Here is an 18,965-nt window from a genome sequence, read left to right on the forward strand (position 1 = left end):
GCACATTCTGAATAAGGAGATTCTCCTGACTGTTTAGTTTTGTTTAAGTTTTCCGTTAGCAGTAGAAGCAGAGAATAGTGCACTGCGGTACTAATTTGACAGTTTCTGTCTGTTCTTATAGGAAAGTTCACAGTTCAAACTTGGTCCACAGCTTGTTGTAAAGTGACAGCACGCTTTGAGCGACAGTCGCATTCCTCGCATTTTGCTAATAGACTTCCAAAAATGCAATAAACTTTGAATGTAAATGTGCAAAAATACGACAACCACATTGGACTTCAGAAACGAAGATGGTAATGGAGAAAATGAAATCAGAGATGTGTTTCAACTAATCAGTTCTGGAGAATCTGAATGTAAATGAAATGCTAATGGCACGGGCAGTGTTGAAGGAAATATTGAGCAATAGTTGTTCAGAAATGGATTTCAAAAAGTTGCTACAGTTCATGTACGTTAAAAAGTCGAGTGAACAATTTCTTCTAATTGGCTTATATACAGTAATTCCATCGCATGTCGTAAACTGTGAGCGAGGATTTAGTTGCATAAATCTTGTAAAAACTGTAATTAGAAACCGTCTTTGAGTAAAAGGAGTTAGCACTCTGCTAATAATAAATCTTGAAGAGCCTACTGGGAAGGAATTTGAATCTTTAGAATGCGCATAAAATGACGGATTTTAATATGATGTAAATTCAGCAGTAATCGTTTCTAAACACACCTACGTCAAATGATTTACTTGCATAAGCACATCTAAATTGTGGTAAAATGGACTGAAAATAATAAAACTCCAAGAAACAAATTACATAACTTTTTGTTTCTATAAACCTTATAAATTTTATCTTTTTTGTACAATTATTTCGAATATTGTACAAGATTTTCGCATTTTGCACAAATATAATTTTTCATTTGTCGATTTTTGCGACAATTATTTATTTTCAAGCCTAAATCCTGTGTCATTATATATATATATATATATATATATATATATATATATATATATATAATTTGAACTCGTAATGGAAATTACGGGAAAATGGCTGAACGGATTTTAATGAGTGACCCCTCATTTTCATGCCTGGCATCCAAAGTTTTTCGGAAATGTAGTAGTTTTCAGTGAAATGTCAATTTTCCTACATAATTTTCCTATTTTCCAAAATCCATCTGTTGTCAGTTTTGAGAACTAATTTTATTCAATCACGGCCGACTTGATTGAATTTCAGAACAAAACACACACTTCAATAAACAATACGCTATTACACGAAGGCCATGACCTGCAGGATTGCAGACATATTTAGAGCTCTATACAGTTTGTTATTAAAAACCAAAAACTGATTCTGCAGTGTATAATTTTCTGAGTACAGCTGTGTATTGGATATTCATATCTATGAAACTTGAGGTGGTTTGATGACATTATTACCATTAGAAATTAAATATTATTATAGTTAATACCATGATGCATCTATTTTTTCATTAATTGTACATAATATTGATGCTATATTGATGACATGAAAGTGAAACGCTTTGTGGTTATGTAAGTAAATGTAGAGAATATCTGAATTTAGATCTTCATTTCTATAATTTACTGAGTGGCTGCTATATATAACTACTAAACTTGAGTAAGATAATAATATTGTTATTAAAAATAAAATATTTTTATACTTATTAACCCAGTGGGGTTGGGTCTTTTTCGTATACTTAATGGTGGTGAAGTGTAGATATTGATATTGATATGTGTCATTGTCTTCAGTATTGGCTCGAGAGAGCGCAAAAATTACAGTTCCTAAGGAAAGATAAAAAGGCATTACTTACTGATAAAATAAGAGGCCTAGAAAATTTTGTAGTCTCCAGATCATTTCAGCAAGATCTCTTAGTAGGATAAAATGATTTTACGCTCTACATTTCAAGTTCTATATGCAGCAACTATACGAAAATGCTATTGTTCGAAAGCTTAGCAAACCTGACATTTTTTTAACTGCTACAATCCACAATGACCTGAAATAGCTACTGCTACCGTCCTGACATTGATACTTGCGTTTTCGCGTTGAAACTCAAAAACTGAAGATGGATAGGTTCAAGAAAAAGTATTTGGTCTAAAAAAATCCATTCAGAGGGAGTATGTTTCATTATTATGGAAGCAAATAACTATAAAAAGACAAGTATTCATTGAAAATAAATCTGAAAAATTTTTATTTGAACATCTAACGAACTTAGTTTGCAGCAGCATTTGCTGCACAAGCCACTAGTTACTATCTAAAACCTTCTGACGTATTTGAGAAGAGAGTCCAGGAAAACAAAAAGGTCACGAATATAAACATTAGGAGGTCGATTTACGGCTTTAAGATAGTTTCCTGTATTACATAAAGTTAGGAGTGTCTGAATATGTCAATAGTGAGCTATAGATTCTGCATACTGCTCTCTTCTAGTGCCAGGTAAATGTCTAGTATATATTTCATTACGTTCCTCCAGGGCTATATGTGGAGCATTGAGAGTAGCCAAAACAATTTCATAATTATGTATACTAGTACTAATTTCACATATACAACCATAAACAGAATCAGATACATAATTAATCAGATTTAACTTGTTTGAATCTGAAAGAGTATTTAAAACTGTAGATACAATATTATCAAAAATCTTCAGCCAATTAGTCCATCCTTTGTTAACCAAATCAAAATGAGGATCAGCATCAGGTCTGCGATATTGATCCATAACGAATATAGTTATTTTGTAGTTTAAATTGTAATGAAAATACATAACATATTTATTCAGACACTGATCAACAAAAACTCTAGGCTTACATACGTTTTAAGTTGTAACTTACAGTACAATCCATGCTGAATCTTTCGTACACTAATTTTAACACTTGAATGTAAATAATTGATTAAATGGCGATCTTACTCGTGATAATTATGTAAGGATGTGCGGCGTATACAGACTCACTTGCAATAATTGCGACAGTTTCTACATTGGACAGACAGACAGATCATTCCACACTCGATACAAAGAACACATTAAAGCAATAACCAGAGGGCATATTACATTTACATATGCCGAGCACATAACTAATGCTAACCACACATGCAATAACATAAATACAGACATGGAAATCCTACACATACAACCCAAAAACCAAAATCTCAACACACTAGAACAATATGAAATATACAGACACACTAAAACACACCCTGATCAAATTCTCAACACACAGATCAAATTCAGAACACACACACTATTTGACACCACATTTCAAAACTTTTCAACAATCGAAAGCACCCACACAACAGGCAGCGAAGTTCGAGATGACGCCGTCTGAGGATAGTGTGAAGAAGCACCGAAATAGCTATAAGCAGCACATGCTTACACATTTAACACGTGTAAGATAGCCATTTAATCAATTATTTAGTACAGTATAACCTAACTTTTCCAAACATTATATTAGTAATTGAGTAATGAACAAGTGAATGTAATCAGTTTGCTACCTATCTCATTTTTCCTACATATGTTTGTATATATCGTACTGTTCAAGTGCATTTATATCGGTAATAGTTCACACAAAGATTATTCACCCAAATGAAATTTGACCCATGGACGATTGACGCATCGGAGAATTCGCCCAAACAAATTGACCCAAGAGAAAATTAGAACAAATGAAATTCACATATACAGTAGTTATTATTTTATATATTTTTAAAACTGATATTGCAATAATTTAGGTGGAACAAAGTTATGAATAGTTTACATATCTCCCGAAAATCTTTAAGCCTATTTTATTGCAGAAACCGAGTCTTGAATGGATTTATTCAGATCTGAATGTTGTAACCACAGGCACGCAAATATTCAACTACACGTCCTTCGTCTTAGAATTCATTATGCCTTTGTGAAATATTTTGCAGCCTTATATTTGAGCTTTTATATTTTCGTTTTTGTGCTTCTTTCACTCTTCGTCCCAGTTCCAAGCCCTGCATTATTGTCTACATCGGATTGCTAATTCTTTAAATAATGTATGAGTTTGTATAGAGTGGGATGTTTCTTACAAGCAATGTTCTGGAAGCGGTTGTGCCATGCTTCTGTGTTAATGTGCGTGGTTCACTTGACCTAGCTGCTTCGAACTGACTGCATATGTGGGGATCACAACGAGCTTGTGCAGCTTCACATTTCACACTTCCCCTATTTAACAAAGTTAAGCCAAACATTGGCAATTCAATCACTTCTCGCCAGGCAGTAAGCGTAAACACCATTTGAGGTACTTTTTAGCACAAAAAGACCTTCCACACAAGATCCATCATATATGGCTTCTGTATATAAACAGGATAGTATACTAATTAATATTTATTTAACCTGGCAGAGATAATGCCATCAAGCCTAATCTTCACCCCTAGCTGAGAATTACAACTACAGTATTAATAACAACATTAAAATTATAATTACAATTAATGTTAAATTTACAATTACTGTAAAACTCAAAGTATTAAAAGATTACCTGATTAAAAAAACCTAGACAATTTATTTTAGAGTTTTAGAATAAACAAAGGTTATCTTGCAGAAGTACAAATTAAAGCTAACATAATAAATCCATACAGTGATGAAGGTAGAGGATATTTAAATATTTATTATAAAATATAATTAAGTACACGCATGAATGTAAATTAAGATGTGCGGGCCATAAAAAACGCATTCAACACACATGACAGCTGAAGAGTTTCTCTTATGTATGCATACGTGAATACACATTAAGATTTTCCGAGCTCGAAAAATCCACTGCAAACATATCACAACTCAATTGCTTCTCAACTGTGGATACATGAATGCACATTGAGATCTGTGTGAACACATGAATGCATAGAGAGATATTCCGCGCGAGAAGAAAACTTTGCACTGAAGTCTGTATTGAATAGCTTCATGATAGATTGCACGAAAGAATGCCTCATTTAGATTTGAAGAGCTTCTAAAAGAGTTCGCACTCACTTCACAAAACAAATGGCTTCTGACTCGTGTGTACGCGTGAATGCTTACTGAAATGTATGGAGACCGAAAAACTCTTTCCAAAGACGTCACAACGAAATGGTTTTACGCCTCAGTGTACGCGTGAATGCCTATTGAGATATTTTGAGAGCGAAAAACACTTTGCACAAACGTCACAACTGAATGGTTTCTCGCTTGTGTGCACGCGTGAATGCTTCTGAAGATAGTCAGGGTTTGAAAAGCACTTTCCACACACGTCACAACTGAATGGTTTTTCGCCTGTGTGCACGGGTGAATGCCTCTTGAGATCATGCAAACGCGAAAATCTCGTGCCACATACGTCACAACTGAATGGCCTTTCGTTTGTGTGCACATCTGAATGTCTCTTGAGATGAGCCAAGCGCAAAAAACTCTTTCCAACCACGTCACAACAGAATGGTTTCTCGCCTGTGTGCACGGGTAAATGCCTCTTGAGATCATGCAAACGCGAAAATCTCGTGCCACACACATCACAACTGAATGGCCTCTCGTTTGTGTGCACACCTGAATGTCTCTTGAGATGTGCCAAGCGCGAAAAACTCTTTCCACACACGTCACAACTGAATGGCCTCTCATTTGTATGGACGAATGAATGCGTCTTGACATAGCAGGACTTTGAAAAGCACTTTCCACAAACGTCACAACTGAATGGCCTCTCGTTAGTGTGCAAGCGTGAATGCCTCTTGAGATCGTTGGAGTTTGAATAGCACTTTCCACAAGCCTCACAACAGTGAGCGCGTGAATACTTTTCCAAATCTCCGGATTTGGAAGAACACTTTCCACGCACATCGCCATTGAATTCCTTGTTACATTTGTGTACTTGGTAATGGCCTTTGAGTCTTGCAAAGTCGACAAAAGACATTCCGCAAATGTCACAATCGTATTTCTTGCCGTCGTCCTCTTCAGGAATATTTTCGCAGAATTTTCCCACTGCACTACTATGGCTAACTGCAACACTAAAAATTATAAGTGTCATTAGTGGAAAGGATGTCTACACTTAGAATTAAGAAATATATGCACCATAAGCAAAGTAATATAGGAAAAATTGACAATGCACTTTCACCGTCAGTTACTTCTGTACAGATTATCTTAAAAAAATAAGTTATAATAGTAATAATAATAATAATAATAATAATAATAATAATAATAATAATAATAATAACAGTAATAATGATAGTAATAATTATAATTATTCATTTTATTATTAATATTTATGTGCTGGACAACAGACACTGGACAATAGAAGTCCAACACAGTGATACAATTAATATAATAAAATAAAAAACTATGGTACAAATTAAATAATAATAATGATAAATAATAATAATAATAATAATAATAATAATAATGATAATAATAATAACACTAAATCCAAAATTTGAAATGGACACAGGTTTTCTAATTTCTTTGTTATAAATCAGGATCTGTGATGGACATGCTGCAGAGAAGTAGGATTCACTTCCTTCAGAGCTATACACAAAACTCTATTACAAATGAAGGATCAAACCTAAGAACGCAACAGGAAATATATTTCCAGACTACATTCCATTAGTCAATCAAATGGTCAGTGAACTGTTCTCCATTAAATGTGAAAAGTTGAAGGCAAGTCTATGCCTTGGTATTTTCTCTGACAGCAGCAACATCATCTCCACTAGTTGGTAGTTGTGGGAGTGATAAGGAGCGGTAGGGCAGGTGTTCGTGATAGAGATAGGATATTATATCATTCATGCCATTTATGTCCGCAACGTAAACTGGAGTTTTCATAAAAAAATAATCACGTAGAAACTATAATAGTACGTTATGGAAGGAGCCTATAATGATAGTAATTAAGAAGCGAGTATGCATGTTTATGAAACGAGCGCAAGCGAGTTTCATAATTTTCATACGAGCTTCTTAATTACCATTATAGGCGAGTTTCATACGACTTTATATGCTCGACCATATTTCTAACTTGAAATTATTCATTTTATTTGTATCTAACTGACCTTGAGCAATACCTCGTAAATTGTGAGATGTGCGCAGACGCGAAAGAATTGATTTTTTCCGAGGAACAGATGTCCACATTGACCTTGACAGCCTATAGGAAACTACAGAGTAAACTAAATATTAACTTTGATATAACATTGAAATTAAATTAGACATTGAAAAACGAGATGGCAAATTGAATTTATTTGAATATTATTTACAATTAACGCTAATTATTATAGTAACAGAACACAACCTTCTGCGACAATATTGGATTTCCAGTCTCCGTGACTTTTCGCTAATTCTCTTTCGATTACATATCCGAGAATAATCGATACTTGTGGTTTTATAACGGTATAAATATGTTTATGCTCGACCATGCCGAAATGTAGTAGTTATAGACCTGGTAGCAGTCCTTTAATGCATGTCATTAAAGTACACCTACTCATTAAAGTTCAGGTGTATTCAGCCAATGACAACTCAGCTTACAGGTGTTGAGCCAAAAACGAGTCAGCTTTGTACCGTTATAAAACCGCAAGTATCGATTATTCTCGGATATGCAATCGAAAGAGAATTAGCGAAAAGTCACGGAGGCTGGGAATCCAATACTGTCGCAGAAGGTTATGTTCTGTTACTATAATAATTAGCATTAATTGTAAATAATATTCAAATAAATTCAATTTGTCATCTCGTTTTTCAATGTCGAATTCAATAATCAAAGTTATACCAAGTTTAACGGGATTACACAAGGACAATGCCATTATTGTTCCTAGGAAAAAATCAATACTTTCGCGTCTGCGCACATCTCACAGTTCACGACCTAGAACAAGGTCACTTCCGATCTTGTCAGATACAAATAAAATGTATACATCTGAATACTGTAATTTCAAGTTAGAAATATGGTCGAGCATAAAAAGTCGATGAAACTCGCCTATAATGGTAATTAAGAAGCTCGTATGAAAATTATGAAACTCGCTTGCGCTCGTTTCATAAACATCCATACTCGCTTCTTAATTACTATCATTATAGGCTCGTTGCATAATGTACTAATATGTTGTCATTATTTAAATAAAGCAATAGAACGAACAACAAACTGCTATAGTTCACTCACCTCTCAGTTGAGACTTCATTTTCTTCTGCTGTTACTTGCAGTTTGACCTCCTTCACTTGATCCAACTCACAAAACTCTTCCTGTATAAGTTCATGTAAAACAGACACATAGGAGAATAATACACGGGAATCAATCCATGGCAGTTTATATACTCCACAGATTTGAATATAAATTCTACCAATGCAGTATACAATATAAGAATTGTTGGCAGAAACTTGATTTGGAAATAACGACGGAATATTAAAAACGGAATTGACTGCATTTGTGTGATATATCGCGTATTTAATACATTTTGCATCCGAATAAGTTAATTCAAAGTGCAAATGACAATGAGTCTCACAGGAAATTCTAAGATGCTCACGGTGAGCATCAGAGAGCTAATACGTGAAAATCTGAGAGTAAAAATATACAACTCACCCAATCATTAGAGCGAAGTCAGTAATGGAATCATTTTATGAAGGATGTGAACATTCATTTTCACTCTAGTACATATATCATTCAAATAAACTAAACAGTGCTACTAAAATAATTAAGTTACAAATTGGACAGTAAAAGTTATCACTAGGATGACTGTAGCAGCTACATCAGCCAGAAAGTAACAAAAGAGGACTACCGACCAACACACTTCATAGACTGCACTCACCTCAGCTTCACTCTTCAGCATGGGAAAGTTAATTGGCACTGCAGATTCCTCAAATACTATCTCCGATTTCATGTCATATCTGTGGTCTATACATTCAGTTTTTATTTTAGTGACGTCCAAATCTAATAAATTTCCTTCCTGCAACATAAAGAAGATAACTGAGTTAAAAATTGGACAGGGTAAAAATTATGGCGACTATTTCGTTTATATGACGTCATTCCATTTTCGACCAATGAAGTGTAATGGAATTTGAATTCCAACCAATCACAGTTAGACTTTGCGACAATTTTTGCACCTAGATTTATCACTATCAATTTATCGCACGGTCGTTCTTTTGTTTAGTTGTTGTCGCCAACTGTTTCCCCGTAAATTGATGATCATGAATACATTAAGATGCAACTACACGGTTAAACTTTTCTTTCAACTTTAAAGCAATGAATGCAAGATTGATATTTAATATTAATTAATATATTTACGCAGTGAAGACGACGTTCAAAACGGCGCACCATGTAGACACAAAATCTTCATGCATCTTAATTGAACGTACCTTTTAAACTTGATTCTTTCAAAATTCTTCCCAGACTGCACGCATATGCGATTGGAATATTGAACTGTGTAGATGCAGCTTTACTTCTGTTAAACACTACAGCGAGAATGCGTTTGTCGAGCTATAAAAAATTCTTTCGTGTAGCACTGATTGTAACGGTCGAAATAAGGCACAGCTGACATTGGTCCTGCTTCCACAGGTAACTTAACCTATAATAATTGTAGCCTATAAAATTTGTATTTTGTGAATGAAATGAAATAATTAATGGAAAGTCAGATTTAAAATTTATGTAACATCATCGCATATCAAACCTGAAGTCCTTGCATAGTTATAAGGACTTTGATCAAACTGCCTTCTGTATGGCGTAATAAAATTCGTGTTTTAATTAGGTGTAACAATACAGAGATAGCATCACTGTGTAGCAACATGTCTCGCTGTGAATACATAAGCATTGGTATATAGCTGTCCCCACTATTACTGTTAAATTAAATTATGTATTCAGAAGATAATGAAAATGTATTTATGTTATAATAAGAATAAGAGAAAAGTGCAGTACATGTAATTAGCATTGTTAAACCTGTATTTCGCTTTTCGCAATTGGCATTACTGAATAATAACATCGAATTTCTTTATTGCAGTAATCGATATTCATCTACGAGTATTTCAACTTCACAATGCCCGAATAGGTTAAGTATTCGTTAATATACAACTATTAATATTTTATGATCGAATTTTAGGGATATAATATTTACATTTTTATTTTATTCACGAAATAGTCCTAATAAATGCCACTCGAGGTCTGAGATTTCCCAGATAAATCTCAGACCTCTCGTGACATTAGTACAGATAAAAACATCGCAGTCTCTATGCAAAAAATGAGGTGGAAAAGATTTAGTAATGAATACAGCATGAAAAATTCAAAGAATGAGAGCTAGCAGAGCTTTCTTCAGTTACAAGCCGGAGCCATACATCGGCAACACTGTAATTAACTGTCAAACGGAGGCCTACTATCCAGAACACGTGTTTGTACTAATGCCGATTTTCAATGTAAATTAATGTTACAATATAAGTGCGTGTCGATGGAATTATGTTGACGGTCGTCCCAAACGTTAATTGTTGATGTATTATAAACTAAGTGCGTGTTGGCGATAAAAACAAGACAATAAATCAAAATACGGCTGCAGTCTCTAGCTTTTTCTACGGTTATTATTAATGACAAAGTGACTGACAATTCTTCTAAATTATCAAATATTGTATAATCTACATTTTTTATAGTCTTACTTGTGGTTTGTGGTGTATCAGAATTCTAGCCAAATTGTTGGGTCTCGCCTGCTATATGAATAAAGTTACGCCGTTGATATTCAAGTTCATTGAAAACAGTTGCTTCGTGATCCTATAAATGTTGCAAGTTTTGTTGAAGATTCGGAATGCTTGCTATACGTCAAAACTAACTATACTTTGTAGATGCATACACTCATTTGCTGATTTTCAAGGTTATTTATTAACCCTGAACTGGTATCTATGGGTCGTATATAGACTGATATGGATAGATATCCTTAACGTACATTTAAAAAGCAACACCATTTGAGGGTTAATATTATTCCTTTTGTAACAAATTTATAATCATGTTTCTTTCCACTTCGTATTTACAGGATTTAAAGTGCATTGAGTTTACGCTAATAGGCATAAACTAAATAGATAAGGATGTGTTTTGTTACGTATTATATTGAAGGTATGTTTTTTTTTTTTTTTTTTTTTTTTTTTTTTTTTTTTTTTTTCATACGCATTATATTTGGCCTTGGCCTACTTAAAATTATATTTTAGAAAATTTACAACAAATAATTTCGGATAACAGTATTGTTATGATGACTGGCGAGGTTCAAATTAAAACTGGTTTCCTGGGCATCTGAAATATTTATAGAAAGGCACGACAGATAATTGCATGATATCCTAGACCTTTCACGTCAGAGGTGAAAAAACATAAAGCGCCAAAACATTGTCAATTTACTAGCCACATTATGGTTAATTGATTGGAATAGGGTACTGCGAAAATACGTCGTTATTTGATTTATTTTTGGTACAAGTAACATTTCTTTAAATATTTATTTATTCTCCCTTGTACCATCGATAAAAAACACGTATGATTTTAATTTATTAAAGTCATTAATGCCTCTTTGCAAGTAATTACGCGCTATTCTGAAAGTCAAATAAAATACCATGTCGCATTCCGCAATAAATTACGTACATCAATACACTGAATCTTGGTCATATGCACTTAGTTTTCTACCAAATAACGTTGAAAGTGTACATGTGACAAACAAATAAAATCACTAAAGCGACTGACGTCATGCCTTTATTTCCCTTTCGCCTGCCTCAACTCAGCGTTGCCACTTCTACCCATGCTCCGGCTTGTAAATGAAGATGGCTCTGGAGCAACCAATACATTCGCTCGTCACTTTACTGTAGTAGGCACATCAGCCAGTAAATCAGATAGGACTAGCAATCAAGAAACTTCACACACTGCTCTCACCTCAGCTTCACTCTTCAGCACTGGAAAGACAATTGGCACTGCAGTTTCCTCAAATGTCATCTCTGATTTCACGTCATATCCTTGGTCTAAACATTCAGTTTTTATTTTAGTGACGTCCAAATCTAATAAATTTCCTTCCTGCAACATAAAGAACAAAATAATTAGACAAAACAGTATAAAAGTTGTTCACGAAAACCCGTGACTATTTATAAAGTCCGCCCAAATTTTTTATTAATACTGACGTCAACAAACGCAAAAGTCCTTATTCCAAAACCAACATTAAAACAATTTATCTGAAAAGCGTTGCAACGCAGCATATACGAGAAAAAGAATATATTTATTGTGTGACATTTTGTTGCCAGTATGATCAGAAGGATCCACCACAAAATATAAAGGTTAATGTTATTCTAAATCAGCTACTATTGATTCAGTTTTAAATTATTTAAATGTCCTTCTAAAAGTCCATGCAAGTATAAGAAAATTCAAGGTTTTTGTATTTGTAAAATATTTCCTGAATGTATGTATTCACACTATATTGTGAGTATGTATGTTTTATGTGACATAAAATGCCGTTTGCAACTGCACATTCACAATTTTCAACTTTTTTAGTTGTGTTTCATCTAGTGGAGAAAGAGCCATTAATTACAAAGGAATGCGCTCCCTAGTTATAAGTGACGCATTTAGAATAGTACATTATGCAACGAGCCTATAATGGTAGTAATTAAGACGCGAGTATGTTTATGCAACGAGCGCAAGTTAGTTTCACAATTTTCATACGAGGGTCTTAATTACCATAACATTCAAGTTTCATACGACTTTTTATGCTCGACCATATTTCTAACTTGCAATTATTCAGAAGTATTAATTTTATTCTTATCTGAATGAGGAGCGGAAATGACCTTGTGCAATAACTCGTAAATTATGAGATGTGCGCAGACGCGAAAGTATTGATTTTTCCGAGAAACAAATGTCCACATTGACCTTGATATAATCTAGAGAGTAAAATAAACATTAATCGTGATATAACATTGAAATTAAATTAGACATTGAAAAACGAGACGACACACTGAATTTTTTTAATATTATTTACAATTAACGCTAATTATTATAGTAACAGAACTGACTTTATTTCAAATGTAAGTGATTTATTGTGCAACTGGTGAAATGAATTTCCGGGAATGTGCTGGAAAGGCTGGAAGATAACGGTGAATTGATATTAATTTGTGTGTTGTTTTTTCGACTGAGTTTAATATTGTGAGATTTCAATTTAAATTTGAATCGATTCTTCAACATAACCTTCACCGAGGGTATTGGATTTCCAGCCTGCGTGATGTTTCGCTAGTTGTCTTTAGATGGCATATCCGAGAATAATCGATACTTGCGCTTTCATATTGCTACAATCCTATTTTCTAATTGGAGGATCACCTGAACTTTAATGAATAGGTGTACTTTAATGAGGTTCATTAAAGGGCTACTACTAGGTGTATAATTACTACATTTAGGCATGGTCGAGCATAAAATACATAGTAATTGCTCTCAATATACCTCAGATAAAGGCTTCTTCTCTTCTATATCTACGATACCACTTGTTTGTATACCAATTGGGTCAGTACCAGGTTCCAACTTGATCTCGTCCATTACGACTGAAAAAGGAAATTAAGTAACCTAAGTTAATATGCAGAATGTGAAATAATGAGATAGACTTACTAGCTTGGCAATAATAAGTCCACATCTGCGCAGTGTGTATATTTATGTGTGCGCGCCACAACACACAAAACTTACCACAAAAATACAATCGAATGTGTACATCAGCACAGATGAGCATGTGGGACTAGGGACAAGATACAGTAGTTGTCTAACAAATAAAGTCTATTGTTTCACGATAGTGTTTGTCAGTAAGTTCTATATATGATTTGTTCCACTGGATTCGATCGGGCGTTTCCAACAAAATGCAGATGTCTACTGAATAGTGTCGGATGAGTAAAGTAGGAAATCGACGAAGTGAAAAAAGAAAACAAAGGACATGAAAGTCACAGTGTAGAACAATGGAAGATAAGTGTATGAGTCGCTTAAATTATGTAAAGAATAAGAATATAGTGTAAAGGTATTAAATTAATTAGTCAAGTGACGTAAATAGCAAAATCAGCGAGGTGTATGAATTAGTCATGTTACATGTCAGTAAGAACTAAGAACTAAGAGAGTTAGGAATATATAGCATCAGGTGGGAAAGAGATTACGACATATATATTAGTAGGCCTATAACAAGTTAAAAGATAGAAATGTAATGAAAATAATATATCATGAAGACAGAGAGAGAATAAATAGTAAAAAAAAAAAACGGTAGGAGTAGAAAAATTAGTCTCGGATAAGTTTCAGAATGATATGCAGTGTGTACTTTCCCAATTGGATTTTGGAAAGTTCCCGCTGGTGATGGTTTCCTCCTGTTTCACAACTAATGTTTTATAGTGACAGAGTTCACATGACCAGTTATCACATATACTAACCTCATCACTAGCAGTGTTACTACTTCCATAATTAAATCACATTCTACAACTGTCACAAAATACTCCCTGACCAACTTTCCTACGACACGCACCACAGCTTCCACTCAAATCATACAACTTAGCAACATGTCACTGGGACAATAATTCACGAAAAGAATTACGCTTACCTAAGTAAGTAATTTGAACATATACTATTCATTGCAGTCGATTTAATTTAGATAAAATGTAGGTAATGTGTGAAATAAGTGATATTTTGTGTGATATAAAATATAAAAGATATAAGATGTGACAGTTAGAAGAGGAAGTGAAGGAGAGTTGGAGGTCAGGAGATCAGGAGTGTAATTTCGTTTTTATTTGCGAGTAAATAAGATGACGTCACAAGTACGCGTATAAGAAATATTCGCTCCTTCGGTATTGTGCAATTGTTCCTTCCTGCGTAAACAGAGTAAAACATTCTCTATCAACATTCAGATACTGCTTATAATTATTAATGTCGAGAGTAGTAGTCATAAGACCCGAGTTCCATATACAAATACTGTAAAAAGAATGTTACAATACAACATACAATCGGTAAGCAAGAATCAACTGTATCTCATACGAGATAAGTGAAAACATTTGCCGAAATAAAGAAATTCATGTATCTAATACAAGCCGATATAGAGCACAACGGATGGAAAGTCGTGGAGAAAGTTTGTGGATGTCGTTTACTCCTATTTTTCCGGAATGCAATGCAACAATATACTGCCCACTGTGCACTGAAATATTTAAATTTACAAACTTGCCTTGGGCCGTAAATCTTAATTACGAGGTAAGACCAAAATTAGCACAGAATAATTAGCTCTATACAGCAAATATATAGAGACCTAAAAGAATCTTCTAGAAAAGATACCAAAGTTAGCTGGATAGCAATTCACATAGAAGACCGTGACACGTGGGTTTCTGGATACCTATGCCCAGTAATGTGAACATTATAAACTTGATACACAGGATCTGTATACAAATTCGTCCTTCCAGAGGATTTCCTTAGCCTCTAAGAGGATTATCGGGATGTGCCCTAAAAGAAATGGATCACGGACCTACATTCCTTTGCCCATAGAGATTCCGTTAATATTGCAAACAATTTTCGACAAAAATGCGCTCGGTTAGGTTCGTACATTACCCCTGTTACATGAGCGACGTTACCCCACTTTATTCGCATAGGGGACTTTTACAGTTCAGACTTCGAACATCACACTTGTCATATGGGCTAGTTACTGGACTCCACTAGTACTGTGAAAGAAGAAACTACCTTTCAATGTCCGACTAACACCTTTCTGCGTTTGTTATTGTGATCCTTAAGTCATTTATGTGGTAGCTATTAGTTTACGTTCATTTCCGGCTTTTCACCTTCAAAATTACTTCCAGTGGAGAAACGAAACCAGATAGAGAAAACTGGCTAACAGGCTTGGAGATCACATATTCAGTTTATCTCAGCCCAAACTCCCTTGTAAGCACATCTTCTCCCGTGCATTTTAAAGCTTTTCCTCCCGTTTCCCTCTCTTTCAACCAAATTCGTCCACGGCTGTATATAAATTCTGCAAAAAACATGAAGTGTTACTTCGCATTAATGGCACTCTTGAACCGCATCTCTCTCTCCTTCTAATTAACATGGCAAATGGATGTTTAGGGGAAAGGAAAACTTCTCTCAATGAAATGCCTCGTTAATCTTACCACGATTATGGCGAAATAGCGTGCTACATTCGGCTGTAAATCAGGAGTGGACGCACATTATGAATAAGGAGATTCTTCTGACTGTTTAGTTTTAATTAATTGATGAACTAGTGGACTTACTCGTGTTAAATATGTAATATTTGTCCGGCTCACAGCTGTTTCAGTGCATCACGCACCATCATCAGAGCCTACTAGATCGCGGCGTCATCTCGAACTTCTCTGCCTGTTTGGAGGGTGTGTTTTATTGTTGGAATGTGTTGAATTGTGGAGTCGAATATTGTGTGCGTACTGAAATTGATCTGTGTGTTGAGGATTTGATCAGGGTGTGTTTTAGTGTGTTTGTATATTTCGTGTTGTTCTAGTGTGTTGAGTTTCTGGTTCTTGGGTTGTGTGTGTAGGATTTCCATGTCCGTATTTATGTTATTGTATGTATGGTTGGCATTTGTTATGTGATCGGCGTATGTAGATGTGTTGTGTCCTCTGGTAATAGCTTTAATGTGTTCTTTGTAGCGAGATGGGAATGATCTGCCTGTGTGTCCTATGTAGAACTTGTCGCAACTATTACATGTGAGTTTGTATACACCTGTGTGGTCATATTTATTTGTTTGTGTTTTTTGTGTGTTGAGATGTCTTTGTAGTGTGGTTTCTGTTCTGTATGTTATGTTGTATTTCTGTTTTCTGAATGAAGATGAGATCTTATGTGTGCTTTTGTTTTCATATGTTAGTGTGATGTATTTCTTGTGTTCTTGTGTTTGTGTTGTGTTTTGTGTATTTATGTGTTTGTTAAGTTTTTGTTTTGTCTTCCTTATGATATTGTCTATTATGTTTGGATTGTATCCGTTTTCTTGTGCTATGAATTTGATTGTGTTCACTTCTTCATTGTAGTGTTGTTGGTTCATAGGTATGTTGAGTAATCTGTGTACCATTGTCCTGAATGCAGCATGTTTGTGTTGTATGGGGTGGTTAGATGTGTTGTTTATGTGTGTGGTATAGGACAGACAGGCAGATCATTCCAAACTCGCTACAAAGAACACATTAAAGCTATAACCAGAGGACACAACACATCTACATACGCCGATCACATAACCAATGCCAATCATACATACAATAACTTAAATACGGACATGGAAATCCTACACACACAACCCAAGAACCAGAAACTCAACACACTAGAACAATACGAAATATACAAACACACTAAAACACACCCCGATCAAATCCTGAACACACAGATCAATTTCAGTACACACACACTATTCGACTCCACAATCCAACACATTCCAACAATAAAACACACCCTCCTAACAGGCAGAGAAGTTCGAGATGACGCCGCGATCTAGTAGGCTCTGATGATGGTGCGTGATGCACTGAAACAGCTGTAAGCCGGACAAATATTACATATTTAACACGAGTAAGTCCACTAGTCCATCAATTAATTATATTCAAGTGTTAAAAGTGGTGTACGCAAGATTCAAAATGGGTTTAGTTTTAGTTTAAGTTTTCTATTAGTAGTAGGAGCAGAGAATAGTGCACTGCGGTACGAATTTGACAGTTTCTGTCTGTTCTTATAGGAAAGTTCACAGTTCAAACTTCCTCCACAGTTTGCTGAAATGTGACAGCAAGGTTTAAGCCATAGTCGCATTTCTCGCATTTTAATACTCCACTTCAAAAATTGCAACAAACTACCTCTAATGATTTACTTGCATATGCACATCTAGAGTGTGGTAAGATGGACTGAAAGTAATAAAACTCTAGGAAACCAATTACATGACTTTTTGTTTCTATAAACCATACTAATTTTATGTCTAATGTACAATTATTTAGAATATTATACAAAATTATCACATTTTGCACAAATATAATTTTTCATTTGTGGATTTTTGCGACAATTATTTATTTTTTAGCTTAAAGCGTGTGTGAGAATATTATCTTCGAAAACCCTCTCACGTATTTGAGAAGAAGAGAGTCCAGGAAAAAAGAAAAGGTCACGAATATAACCATTTAGAAGTCGATTTTCGGCTTTAACATAGTTTCCTGTATTACATAGCAATGTCTGAACAGGCCCATATTGAGCAATAGGTTCTCCGCAATCCTGTCTCCTAGTGGCAGGTAAATGTCTAGTACATATTACATTACGTTCCTCCAGGGCTATATGTGGAGCGTTGAGAGTAAGTAAAGCAAATTCAAAATTATGTAGGCTACTAATTTCAATAATACAACCATAAACAGAATGGTTTACATAATTAATCAGATTTAACTTGTTTGAATTTGAAAAAGTAGTTAACACTGCAGAAAAAAAAAAATATCAAAAATCTTCAGCCAATGAGCCCATACTTTGTTAGGCAAATCAAAATGAGGACCAGCATCTCGTCTGAAATATTGATCCATAACGAATATAGTTATTTTGTTGTCTAAATTGTAATGAAAATACATAACATATTTGTTCAGACCTTGATCAACAAAAACTCTATGCCTATATACGTTTTAAGTAGTATAACCAAACTTTTCCAAACAGTATCTTAGTAACTGAGTAATGAACAAGTACGTAATGAGTTTTCGCATATATGTTTGTATATGTCTTATTGTTCAAGTATATTTATATCGGTGCTAGTTCACACAAAAAATTCTCACCCAAATGAAATCTGAACTATGGACAATTGACGCACCAGAGAATTCACGCAAACAAATTAACCCAAGAGAAAATTAGAACTATGAAAATTCACATATACAGTATTTCTTATTTTACATATTTTTTTTAATTCATATTGCAATAATACGGTTGGAACGAAGTTTTGAATGGTTTACATAATATCTCCTGATAAACTTTAGGCCTATTATTGCAGAAACCAAGTATCGGATGGATGTATTCGGATTTGAATGTTGTAACCACAGGCACGCAAATATTCAACGACATGTCCTTAGTCTTTAAAATCATGATACCTTTGTGAAATATTTTGTAGTCT

The 18,965-nt window shown here is 34.5% G+C and overlaps 2 protein-coding genes across 5 annotated transcripts in view; both read right to left on the reverse strand.

The window, feature by feature from the left end:
* LOC138691651 (zinc finger protein 235-like) overlaps positions 1-18,965 on the reverse strand; it is a 146,244-nt gene that overhangs the window by 38,813 nt on the left and 88,466 nt on the right. The window lies entirely within an intron of this gene.
* The window catches only part of LOC138691652 (zinc finger protein 235-like), a 57,673-nt gene continuing 43,288 nt past the window's right edge, over positions 4,581-18,965 (reverse strand). For 2 of the 4 annotated variants that reach the window (XM_069813853.1, XM_069813854.1), the window contains 4 exons: positions 11,789-11,926; positions 8,712-8,849; positions 8,069-8,148; positions 4,581-5,948 (listed from right to left, as the gene is read on the reverse strand). In XM_069813853.1, the coding sequence (XP_069669954.1) occupies positions 5,066-5,948; positions 8,069-8,148; positions 8,712-8,849; positions 11,789-11,926 (1,239 nt within the window). In that variant the 3' untranslated portion in view covers positions 4,581-5,065. Of the gene's footprint in view, positions 5,949-8,068; positions 8,149-8,711; positions 8,850-11,788; positions 11,927-13,333; positions 13,432-18,965 lie in introns of all 4 variants that reach the window. The other 2 variants (XM_069813852.1, XM_069813855.1) reach the window with 2 other exon arrangements.

The sequence above is a fragment of the Periplaneta americana genome, chromosome 16, assembly GCF_040183065.1.
Source record: "Periplaneta americana isolate PAMFEO1 chromosome 16, P.americana_PAMFEO1_priV1, whole genome shotgun sequence".
Classification (NCBI taxonomy): domain Eukaryota; kingdom Metazoa; phylum Arthropoda; class Insecta; order Blattodea; family Blattidae; genus Periplaneta; species Periplaneta americana.